The 13,498-nt window shown below is 35.4% G+C and overlaps 1 protein-coding gene across 2 annotated transcripts in view; it reads right to left on the bottom strand.

The window, feature by feature from the left end:
- Positions 1-1,344: 1,344 nt before the first annotated feature.
- Positions 1,345-13,498, bottom strand: part of LOC128248155 (uncharacterized) — a 44,564-nt gene continuing 32,410 nt past the window's right edge. For both annotated transcript variants that reach the window (XM_052968932.1, XM_052968931.1), the window contains exons 13-20: positions 12,588-12,678; positions 10,041-10,129; positions 8,134-8,233; positions 5,460-5,551; positions 5,063-5,153; positions 4,235-4,323; positions 2,317-2,364; positions 1,345-1,432 (exon numbers count right to left, since the gene is read on the bottom strand). In XM_052968932.1, the coding sequence (XP_052824892.1) occupies positions 2,360-2,364; positions 4,235-4,323; positions 5,063-5,153; positions 5,460-5,551; positions 8,134-8,233; positions 10,041-10,129; positions 12,588-12,678 (557 nt within the window). In that variant the 3' untranslated portion in view covers positions 1,345-1,432; positions 2,317-2,359. The remainder of the gene's footprint in view (positions 1,433-2,316; positions 2,365-4,234; positions 4,324-5,062; positions 5,154-5,459; positions 5,552-8,133; positions 8,234-10,040; positions 10,130-12,587; positions 12,679-13,498) is intronic.

Genomic DNA, 13,498 nt, shown 5'->3' with positions numbered 1-13,498 from the left:
TATATGCCCCTTTATTAGACTATTTTCCTTAGTCTTTGCACGTTGATCGCCATTAGCTTTAAGCATGTAAAAACTGCGCCGTATAAAAAAACCATTCGTACCGAAAGCACGCGCACACACACACACACATATTTGCCTATATATATGCATACGTATATACGTACGTATATATATATATATATATATGTGTGTGTGTGTGTGTGTGTGTGTGTGTGTGTGTGTGTACGCTCGCATATATCTTAAGAGTCGTGATTTGAGGAAACGCGCGTAACATTGCATTAAGTGTTTATAAATTCCATCTAAGGATTATTGTTATTGTCATTATTATAACATTTATCCTACATAATGTCGGTACAACTTGATGCAACCCTGAAAAACTGGCTCACTTGTCGGCATCAGTATACCCTTTGCCGGCACAATGAAATAGGAACTTCTTTTGCATACCCAAAATGTTTCCCATAACCAAATTTAGAACATATGCATATAGACATATGTATTTATGTATGTGTGTATGTATGTGTGTGTGTGCGCGTGTGTGTGTGTGGACATGCAATATATACAAACATATTATATTGGTACTTTATCAAAGACTTTCGGTTCAACTGGCAACCCAGTATGTGACAATAATACGATACTCTAGGTCTTATGGTCATTAAACCCTAAATGATCAAATGCAAATGCTATGGAGTACAGTCCTTTGTTTGGATGTTTCAGTGTTTAGTGACATTAAGATCTAGAATATCATACAACTGTAATTCATTGGGTCGTCAACTGATATGAAAGTGTTTGATAAAGTGTAGCTATGATATATTTGTATGTATTACAAATGTCTCGTTTTAATAAACATGTGCCATTTTAACAAACAGAATATATTCCTACAAAGCGAGAATATGTTTTCCATACAAAAATATTTAGTATTCTCATTAAACATACCGCTACTGTTTAAAACATGCAGTGTTTCAATAACCACTTCAAAAGTTAGTAATAGTTGTACAGCAAACACTGCCCTGCTGTCAACGAAATATAATAGAAACAACCACCACATTACTCGACCAATGACGTCTAACAGTTTAACACATATATTACTGCATCTTTGAAATATAGCAACTGTACTTGGTACAGAACAGTGTGTTATTGAATTTAACGGCAGACAAAGAGAACACATACACGCCTTCAGGACTAGCGCCAGCATAATTTAATCTGTGCATTATGTATATCTGAAATCCTTCAATCTACAAACGTTGACATTGACTTCCACCGAAATACTGCAACGTCAAATAATGATGCAATATTTTGTTACTATCTCTATTTGAGAAATATGTAAAATAACAGATACACTAGGAATTATTTCAAAACCCAATTTTATTTTATATAAATTTTTAAAATGTACTTTATTCACAGCTTCAGGATTCATTGCTAATTGGAGTCTGCCCTGTAAAGAAAACCGAAAAAATATGTCTTTAGATATTTCTTTTGCAGAAAGATTTAACGAAGAAATATTAGAATTTTAAACAGGCATATTGAAGAAACATTAGCTATACATCTCATGCCATATCATTGATAATATACTGCTATTAGAGAAAACACCATGGGCCCACACTAAACACAAGTAGAAATCAGCGAGTGCCATCACAGTCGCTCCAAATGCTACAAGGTTATATAATCGCCGGGGACATCTCTTGGTGAAAACAGAATTTTAACATAATTTGACACGTTTCTCAGAGACTGGCGCTTCCACAACCAAGGCAAACTAAAGTTAGGACCACAGTGGTGTAATAACTCCATGTCTTGGATACTGTAAGGCTTGTGTACTTTGACATACCCGATCGCATCTAGCAAATGGACACTCGACTGATTGTCATAAAATCGTTTACAGGCACACTCCAGGCTCAAACATGCTCTCTCCTCCCTCTGTCTCTTCTAAAGCTGGTATAAGCTGGTATAAAGCTGGTATACGAGACTAACCTCGGAGCTGGTTAGTCTCGTACGCCTCCCATTCAGGCATCGTCGGCTCTCTTGTGTCTCAATCTCTCGTCACTCTTATATATAGCTCACAAAGCTACATCATGCTCTGACATACCTCTCCATAATCCGATCCATTTTCAATCTCCCCCCTGCTCACGTGCTTCCTACAGGAATCGAACATCGACCGTTTAAATGAGACCTTAACTGTATCACACTCACTTTTTATGAAGGGCCCGCAAATCTTATGTCACCTACACCCACCAATTAAGTTATTGCAGCGGAATTATGATGTTGTACAAGCGATATTTAATTGGCATTACAGTGATAACAGTGTTAGAAATATATATTTACCTCAGTAATAGTACATCCAGTGTTTTTGACCTTCTGATATGTATTACACTGAAAATAAAATTATTCGACAGTGAAAGTGAAAGCTAATACAAAATATAAACCTAATGTGTCTTGTATGAATATACCCACATCAAATATGTCTTCAGCAAATGAATCTGAATTCAATCAATTCGATACAATAAGAACAAGATTTGGAAGATGGTGAAGTAGGTGAAAGCCATCCTCTTAGCTCTCATGATTGGTTTAGATATAAGGAATAATTATAATAATTATATTTTTGCTTGACGCTATACAAAGTAATTCATGTTTGAAATTATTTTAATTATATTTTGTTTGATGTTTTACAAATTAATAGGGTTTAACTCTGAGAATTAAATCCAGTTTATTTCCAATTCTTTGAGAACACAGGACCGTTATATTCTGAGGATGGTTCATATTTTCGCATTCTCAATTTTCTTTTAAGTTTTTTCATGTGGCTTAATTGACTACTTTATAAAATTACGAAGGTCATTTATGTTAACTTAATAACATCGATATTATATGGGAGGGTATCTATCAACGCATAATTCGAAAATAAATAGAATGATAAAAACCCTAAGGATATAACAAGCGAGGCTACTGCTGCATGATGTGCAGTATTGTTTATTAAAATATTGATTTCAGAAATGATGGAAACAATTTCTTGGAATATAATGTCACCCTGGTTCGAAGTAGCATCTTTGATGGATAGCATGCTGCTCCCTAATTCAGAATAGAGGATGGTTATCTCTGGTAGTCAACTAACTCCAAGATTTCTTTCTTAGCTGGCAGGTAAATCTAAATGAAGAGGTGCTCCTAACAGGACCAGTGGAAATGTCATTTCCATAATAAAATTACCGGCTCGAAGAGAAAATATTCCCTGATGAATTGTAATAGCTTCGAGTTCACGAATAAGAATCTATCCGTCCGTAGAAATCTGCTGTGATTGTGCGGGAAGAATGATAAACTCACCCCACCCCCCAAAGTAACTCTATACCACAACTGTATCAACACGGATTTAGAAATTTCTACCCTATACGTCTACATGTGAGAGTATCGTGTTGATGGCGCGACAGGAATGGTTCCTGGAAGATAGACCAATTGCCATATGGAATGCAAGAGCACTGGAAAAATACAGATCAAGGAAGTACCGGCACTCTACTTTAATAGAGCATGAGATGGTATACAAGTTCGACAGGGTTCATAATCAAGAATTCTACGAAATCACTGTACTAGGATCTCAACAATTCCCGTGGATTGAGTTCCTTTGTTTCGTATGGTTATTTCCTACATCTTTCTCTGTATATATACAAAACCCAAATGTTTTCGATGGTTGTGCGCACAGCTAACCTGAGGCATATGATTTCAGAGTGGAACGTAAGTAAGAGTAGCTAGGGAGATGGAAACTTCAAGGAACCTCGTACTTGGATCAGATAATCAATAAAGAGGTACGCAGAAGCATCCACGAAAAAGTAACATCGAAGACTGTATCGCAAATCTGTAGAAAGGAAATCTGAGATGATGTGTAAATTTAAGAATATCTAGTAATCTGCCACAGGTAATTTAGGAAGCTGTGTATGGAAAAATGGGAGCTTGAAAGAGAAAATGTGGCCATGCACAAAAGTAATTGGAGGCGAAATGATATCTGGTGCATTCCTCTAACTGATGGAATAACTTAGTACTCAGCACATCGCAGCGCTTCTATGATTCTATCATGATGTGATATCTGAAAGCAAATATGTACATACTAATACTGGCAAAAGCAATATTGCATTCTCAAACATTATTGTGAATTTAATGTGAAACGTAAATTGACAAATATAATTTCTGTTTTGAAGTAACGGTCATTACGCAGCCTATCCTTTGATAAAACAAAATTAATTATTAAAAAGGATCTTACATTCACAAGAGATTAAATGCAGCATATCGAAGTGCATTGTACAATTGTGTTCCTTATCTATAGCACATTGTCTATATGCGGCCATACGTCTGAAAAACGAAGGGAAAATCTTTGGTAATATTCTGGATAATCGATGTACTTTGGTTTAAACTCACAACGTATGTAATAACTTAAAATATCTTGCAATACACACATTCTTTAGCTTCTGAAACAAATTACCACAGTATATAATTTTCATATTTCGTAAAATATTTCCAATTTAAAAGAGGAAGTATTAATATATTTTAATATCTGATTTCTGATCCAGTGGCTAATTATAATTATAAAAATTACTAGCGAATTCCGTATAGAAATTGTAACGAAGTGATGTTTTAAGATTTACTATTAAAAGTAAGCGACAAAAAGTTTACTAATCATATTTATACATAAAAATGTGATTTAGAAGTTTTTGGAAATGAAGAGACATTACTATGACTTTTCTAAAGTATGAAATAATATTTTTTAGAAACGAATGTGAATTTTTCAAAAACCATTCCCCTAATCGTACATTCGTGGAATTGTGCCTATATCGGAAATTACCTATATATTTATTGATCTGCATAAAGTTGGTTTATTGGTATGAGCCATTCCTAGATCGATACAGTTAGCACTAATCAAAGGGTATTTCCTATTGAATCTAGTACACATCAACTAAGCATTTTTAATCTTGTACCAATGTAAAAAATATTCAAAATTAATTGTCGATGGTACTGCTGCATAAATAAATATATAAACATGTATATATGTGATGTAAAAATAATACAGAAGTTGGAAAAGAAGTATACGTACTTGCAGTAATACCTGTCTGGTCTACGAGTGGGAAAATCTTTTTCCACTTTTGGACAATATATTTTGAATTTCTCAATGCAGCTGTCCATCTCTGAAAAAATATACAAATTTTTAATTTTATTTCTTTACCCCTTAAAATGCTGATACAACATAAAACATTTTGTGTTGGTCTTAATCTGTGTTATCATGTGTCATCTATTACGTCGTGTTTTGAAAGACGACAACGATACTTTTGGTGTAAATGTTTTCTTATTTTCTTTGTAGCAAATGATAAAGTACTTCATGCAGATTTACAGAACAGCATAGGGCCCGTTTTCATACTTTAACTCATTTGAAGATTGTTCGTAGCCACTCTATGTCTTTGCAAATAGTTCATTATTAATAAAATAGAACTTACTAGGGCAATAAGTTTCAAATTTTTTTTCAAATGATAGCAAACAATGTTTGTCTTCGTAATTTTCAGCACACGTTTTGTATACCGCCAGGCGCCTGGGTGACGAAAAGAAATCGATAACAATTATTTCCAAATTTTAAAAAAAGAAACAAACAAAAACAATCATTATTCTTAAATTTGGCAATATTTCGAATTTCTGGTTGAAAACATATATATGTACCACTTCAAAATATCAAGTATTCGTTGTCATAGAAAGGAGTTATTTTTAACAGTTTGTTGTTTAGTCCCACAATTGTATACTTGTCTGTATGGTACAAATCTGCGTTATATTTGGTAATCTGCTAAACTTGTGTTCAAATCTGAATGTAGTTGATATGCGTCCTTCTGGGGTAGATATATTTAGTAACAGTCCGGTGAAATACTCTGGTTAACTATATCATTCGAACCAATTATTTCTAATCTCTTATCAAAAAATATCATTACTTACCTGTAGGTAATGATACAACGATGTTTTATTTTAGTGTTTTATTACCTTCTCCTTAGTGCAGGCGGGTGGAGGCACAATGGCCCAGTGGTTAGGGCAGCGGACTCGCTGTCATAAGATCGCGGTTTCGATTCCCAGACCGGGCGTTGTGAGTGTTTATTGAGCGAAAACACCTAAAGCTCCACGAGGCTCCGGCTGGGGATGGTGGCGAACCCTGCTGTACTCTTTCACCACAACTTTCTCTCACTCTTACTTCCTGCTTCTGTTGTGCCTGTAATTCAAAGGGTCAGCTTTGTCACATTGTGTCACGCTGAATATCCCCGAGAACTACGTTAAGGGCACACGTGTATGTGGAGTGCTCAGCTACTTGCACGTTAATTTCACAAGCAGGCTGTTCTGTTGATCGGATCAACTGAACCCTCAACGTCGTAAGCGACAGAGTGCCAAAAACAACATGATTACCATCTAGCATTAACCTTCAAGTCTTCCTCAATTATTTCCCTTTAGGCCGTAATTATTATGAATGGAGGATTTGTTAACTTTGGCTTGAATCAGATAAGGATAAACTATTTATTACTGTTACTAAATTTTCTATAGCTACCTTTACATTCCATGACTACCATTCGGATCGATCAGGTACAGGATTGATCAGTTACCGGATTATTTTTCAGTTTTTTTTACTTAATTTTTAAGACTGGTCGGATTCGTTTTTAGTATTCTTGTTTATGACAGCAGTCGAGTTTATTTCAAATATTCTCATTTTAAAAAGCATCTCCGGTTAATCGTTGAGAGGACGTTGGTGTTGCCTTGGCGGATGTTTGCTCTCTCTGACTGCTCTTGTTATATTACTGCTTTCAGTTATTGGAATTCGGCCACTTTTAGGCATTACGTTGGAGTGTTTTAAGTCTTCATATCATCGCATTACTTCATCTAAATATGATTGGTATTGAGTTAATGTTTTATTTGAAGAAATGCTGAGTTACGATCATGTATGTAAATGACTCCAGCGGTAGTCAAGCAGTGACAGACGAGCATATACACTTACACACATACATCCACACACTCACACACATACACACACATGGAAACTAATGCTCCTCTATAACGTTTTCCCGTAAAGCTTCCGCTTAACACATTTAATCATAAGACTTTAGTCGCCTGGTGCAATTGCCAAAGTGGAAGCGCAGTGAAACCTTATTCGAAACCATGTAGTTGTTAAACGGTCTTCTTAACCACAGGGCTATTGATTTACATAGATAAAAAAAAATTTACATATAAATTGTAGTAATGATAGAATGAGTAGTTATAAATATACAGGATGCGATGGGTAAATTGTCGCCATTATATATTTTTAATTTCGCGCATGAGCAAAATGTTTGTTTTTGATTTTCTTGACTATACATTATGGTCGGTTGGTCACCGTTTGTGAGAAAAATAGCACCATGTCACTATTCACTCTGTCACAACTTTGGAAACAACATGCTGTACTGCTTGGAATTCGCGCTTGAAGCTCTAATATGAACATTTCAGAGAGTCAGGGTGTCAATCTGACAACATGTTCCGAGTGAAAAAAGTCAAATATCCAGTCAATATCATGGTGCTTGTCGTGAACACTAGTGATGGCGACGTAATGTCACCATTCATTTTCCCACACGGACCCATACTCAACACGGAGGCCTACATCAAGTGCCTGGAGGAAGTTGTGCTGCCATGGGTGAAGAGGGTGGCTATTAGAAGACCCTTTGTCTGGCAACCGGACTCTGTACCATGTCACAGAAGCAGGAGAACAGTCATGGCTGTCAGACAGTTTTCCGCGACCATATCACCCCTAACACCTGGCCACGTACCTCCCCAGACTGCAACCTCGTTTATTATGTGTGGGGTACAGTTGAGCGAGGGACCAACGAAACTCCTTGGTAACACCAGGGATGAACTGAAGGCAATGATTATGGCAGCGTTCACCAACTTAAACGAGGAGACCGTCCTGAAGAGTTGCAGGAGATTCCGAAGTCGTCTGAAGGCCGTGGTTGTAGCCAATGGCGAGTTTATTGAATTGATTTATTCTTTAGTATTTCAAGGTTTTTTTTATGTAATTTTGGTAAATATATCTGTTGAAATGAGTTGTCAGTGTTATTTTCGTTTTTGCGTAATTTAGACGACAGTTTATTCATCGCGCCCTGTATATGTACTTACAAGCAGAGGTTTGTATCCGGATTCTTGTGTGGGTAGTCTCTTATGGCTTCATAGCAAGTTGATAAGTACATTGGTTCGCAATCACCTACTTCTACATGTCCTGCAAATTAGACATTTTGGATTTTTCAATTCATAAATATTCTTATAACGACGAAAAATTACATAGTACTATAAATTCAAACAATTCTAATCTGCGTTTCCCTTATCTTTTGTCATCTACAAAATGTGGGTTGAAGATGGAATGGATGCTATAAAAATTCTTTGATATTGTGCAAAGAAAACCGCTTGGTTGGAGGTGTAATTTTAATGGTCGATTAAAAATAATATTTGTATTCATTAGATTATAATATATTTTTTGGATTTTGGTGTGTTTGAAAATATGTATCTGATTTTCGGTTCCCTGTGAGTATTTATATTTTCAACAATTTTCTTATACCGTGTTTATACTTTTCAATTTCTCTATATAGTTCACGCTGTTATGCACAAATACAACGAAAATATTAAAGTATGGATGAATAGTGCATGTTATAGGCCTCCTGGTTTTGTTTTCTTTGTAAGCGATTGAATTCTTGTTTGAAAATGTGCTTGGTAAGGTATATTTGAATAAGGGTTTCTATAAGGCCATCAATCAAGATTTTTCAGGAAATTGTTAGGTATAAATCATTAAACAATGAGTATCAAAATAATTCAATGTTCTTGAAGATTAACTACTAAACCACACTTAATCTGTTATTTTGAGGATACTGTGATACAGCATTTCCTCCCTGGCATTGTTCATGAAACATACGTACATAAAATTTCACCACATATATGTAGTAAGAAAGAAAAACTACTTTCCAGGGATGTCAGGCTTTCCGGTAATAATCTTAGATCGCATGTACTCAAGAAAAATCATTAGGATCGCTCTGCTCCAGTTGCTCGATTCTTAACCGGATCGTTTTGTAGCAACATTATCATCATGATTACTATGATACATCATCACAAATATGACACAATAAAGCCGCTAAACGCTTCTCATACGCACTATGATCTGCAACCATACCTATAACATTACTAGGTGCATTGTTGTTAGCCAAGATTCTGTGTTCTTATATCCATCGAGCCATGTTAATATTGTCTCGAGAGGGGTTTCAGAAAGATTTATGATTGACATCAGTTTCCCCAACGCTGGTGACACTGTGAATTTGTTTGGCTCAATTTAACAATTCATTTCATTCCCTGATAGTTCCTAAATGTCATCAAGAAACGTGGACACACTGGACATGGGAGGTTTTTACTCCAATGACGAGAGTTTCCATATATACAATATCCTCAAAGGTGCCTTGTTGTTAAACTGTGCGATATGATTCAACATCTATCTCGTGTTGAATTAGTTCATGGTTTCTGATTAATGCTGAATTTATTTCTCGTAGAAATATCTGATCACAGATTATGGTTGCTATAGCGTAATATCTCAAGCAATTCACAAAATCTCTACGCATCAACTTTTTTGCATGTTTGATTTTTCTGTTGGTACGCCCATGCTGACATAATCGAAGATCGTAGTACTTAGGAAGCATTACGATCAGTAACAGAATCTACACCATTTACCACTCTGTTTGCTTTGCTATGCAGTAGTTTGTGATAAGAATGTCTATTATGAGTATTCCTCCGTTATTCAGAAGTTTAGTAGTGACAGTACCAACTCTTACTGATTTCTTGTCTGGTCTACAAAATATGAGGAAACCGCCTCTACGACTGCATCAGGAACTGATGAAGATATATGCTTCCATTGGTAAAGTTGATATTTCAAAATTTAAATTTTATTGAAAACAAAATCAAAGCTAGCGAGATATGAAATTTAATCCTGGTTTTGAATTAACATAGTAGAATCACCAGTAAGGCAAAATGAATAAATATAATCTTACTGGTACATTTTTCGAGATAGAGGTCGTCGAAGTGCTTTTTACACTTATGTTTCTCCTCATCAGCGCATACCATGTATACTCGGAGGCGTCTGGAATATACAAACAGGAGAAAAATAATTTCTCAAGAAGAATGCTGACGATGTTTAAAATATTTTCGATTATTAATGTACTGATTTTAAACGTTACTAGTATTGACAAATTATGTACCAGTTTTAAATACCCAGTTATAGATACATCGTTTATTTTCTTAGATAAAATTGCCACTGTGTCTAACTTTTATATAGAATATTTACTAATTAAGACAGGGATTCTTAACATACATCTCTCTGGAAATAAAATGAAATTTAAAACAAAAATATTTGGCCTACTTCGTTTAAAAAATTCTGACAAGATTGTTTTAAATTTAAGAATTAACAATAAGTCAAAACGATATCTTTACTTTGTTTTACATATCATTGTTGTGACTAAAAATCATGAATTATCCAACCGCTACAATGGATTGAATAATATTTATTTATTCATGACGACTTCGATACCATGTAGGTAATTCAATTCTAAACATTGGGTGTTTGATATGAGAACCTCTGAATCTTTCGTTTCATAATTTCAATTAACTTAATATTTAAATATTATTTTCTCAAGGACTGCGTTGATCTCGATTGAACTACAGGTTCAATGGCAATGCATAAAATCTATACGACTGTGCCCTGATCGCTTGCCTCAAATTTTGGTAAATGATAGAGATTTGAACAAAATTACTGGTAACACTGCATAAGACATTTCAATAGAAAGAATACCCTAACAGCTAGGGTGCATGATCTAGTGCTTAGGATGTTGCTCTCTCAATGACGAGATCGAGGTTTCAATGCCTGAATCGGGTGATGGGATGTGTTCTTCAAAATAATACTTCATATTCTGTTGCATGGCGATCAGTTCGATGCCTTACATGGAGCAGATAACGCCTATTTGATGGAAGAAGTGAGCTAATGTGCAGCTCAAATATTGGATCACTATAAATAAATCGTTTGTGCATCCTGTGCATCAAGTAATTTCAGAACCGTCTTTCTCGGGTTACGAGAAACTATAATCAAAAATAATTTGGGGTTTTATAATTTTTATATAAACATATTTTTGATTCCTTACGTACACAGAGCCCCCACAATGCTATATTTTAATGGTTAATATTATTTATTCTATTTTACTTTTTATAAAATCATATTCAGTGAAGGTATCAACAGGTATATATGACGAAGACAAAAAGTGTCCTTACTAAAAAATAAATAAAAACTTATCAAATTATGTATTAAGCATTTCGAACCTATTAGACACGCTAAGCTACAAAATCTTTTTTTCGCTTATATTATACTAACACTCATCAAAATATGAGGATCACATATTCTGTTATAACCATGCTGGAGAGATCGGCAAGCGGAGACACCATCAGTAGTGGCCCAACCACAATGAAAGAGATGAAAGGGTAAAAAAAAAGAAGAAAATGAAATTAAGAGAGGAAAGGAAATCAAAAGCTGCTAAAAAGAAACAGGGACAAAAAGATGATGACGGTACAAATAAAAGATAAGAAGGATCCAAAAATCAGCTCCCAAGAAGAACAACCAAATAAAGAAATAAGGTAGGATGTACATACGTGAAAGTACCAATAATTAAAAATTAAAGAAAACATTAAGACAAGAAAGAACCTGGAGAATACAAATGGAAAATAGATGGAGAACACACAGGTATGTAAGTTTTACCTGCACGGTATTTGCTGGCATGCAGACGACTGTGTAAACTGCCGTTTCACACACCCAAATCTGTGCCATAACTGCATGAGGCAGTACAAAAATTTCCTTTAATAGCAGAATGTGAAGCAGTCTTGGGAAGCTACATGTAAAAAGATAGGCTCAATGAAGCAAATTAGCTACTGGGAAAAACTGGAAACGTTAGGATTTTACTCATTGTAGCGAAGACTGGAAAAATATGTCATGATATATCTCTGGAAGATCCTAGAAGGACTTGTCGTAAGCTTTGCAGGGAAAGTTATACAAACATCAAAATAGTGCGCCATGTTGCAATGTCTAAATCCCTCACTTGCCGTCAAAATGTAGGTCCATATCCTGCAATAGCTTGGGATTTAAGGGACCACAACCCTTCAATATCCTCGCGAAGGGGATGAGAGATCTACACAGTGTGGATGTTAATGACTCCAAAACTGAACTAGATCTCCTGCTAACAAGAGTTCCAGATGAACCAACTTCATGGTAAGAAGTGCGAATGAGGGCAGCATCATCAAACTCCCGCATTCACCAAATGACAACTATTAAAGGAGCATTAATGAATGTTTAGCAACACCATACCGGGGCACGGCAACATCCCTGGAACTGAAAAAAGTAAAAGATTAAACTTTTGTAAAATATAAGTAAAATTTAGAAAATTTTGCACCACCATCAACTGCGAATGTCTCAAGACTCTCCACTAATCCATGATTAAACATTTGAATGTATCACTGTATAGTTACGTTGTAAGAAAGCAGTAAGAAAATATACGTACGGGCAGAAATTTGTATCTGGAATCCGCATAGCATACATGTCTTCCCCTGAGCGACAAATTCTTTGGAACTCGTCTATACATTTGTCATCATCTACGACACGTAAAAATTGGACAGATTCTTTGGTTATCAAAAATAAACTTGATACAATGAGGAAATACTAGAAGACACAACATAAATTAAATAATTTAATTCTGGTCTTAATCAGTATTAGATTTTTAATCTATATTACGTGACTTTATGGTGACGAAGTTGCTTTCTGCCTGAATTGCTGCGATTTTGTGTGTGGCACTTGATGGACGTACTTCAGTTAGATTTAAAAGAAAAAAATTATGATCATTATAATGTCCATTCCAACTTATCTGATGTAATGTGTATTTTGTAGTTTGTAATTCAAATGGATGATAATAACAAAAGCTTGCGTACATGGAGGACTAAGGAAAAACTGTCCGTACCATTAATATAAAGTTCATAGTTATGACCTTACTTGGCAAAAGTAACGTGTTTTCTAATTGCTATCTTAATTTACCATTTCGGTCAATAAATATTCTTTTCTATTCTAGGCACAGGGCCCAAAATTTTTGGGGAGGGGGCCAGTGGATTAGATCAACCCCAGTACACAACTGGTACTTAATTTATCGATCCCGAAAGGATGAAAGGCAAAATGGACCTCGGCGGAATTTGAACTCAGAACGTAAAAACAGACGAAATACCACTAAGCATTTCGCCCGGCGTGCTAACGTATCTTATTTCTTTACTGCCCACAAGGAGCTACACACAGAGGGGACAAACAAGGACAGACAAACGGATTAAGTCGATTATATCGACCCCAGTGCGTAACTGGTACTTATTTAATCGACCCCGAAAGGATGAAAGGCAAAGTCGACCTCGGCGGAATTTGAACTCAGAACGT

Source organism: Octopus bimaculoides, chromosome 6, assembly GCF_001194135.2.
Source record: "Octopus bimaculoides isolate UCB-OBI-ISO-001 chromosome 6, ASM119413v2, whole genome shotgun sequence".
NCBI classification, from domain to species: Eukaryota; Metazoa; Mollusca; class Cephalopoda; order Octopoda; family Octopodidae; genus Octopus; species Octopus bimaculoides.
The sequence above is the reverse complement of the archived record's forward strand: the minus strand, read 5'-3'. Positions and strand labels throughout refer to the sequence as shown.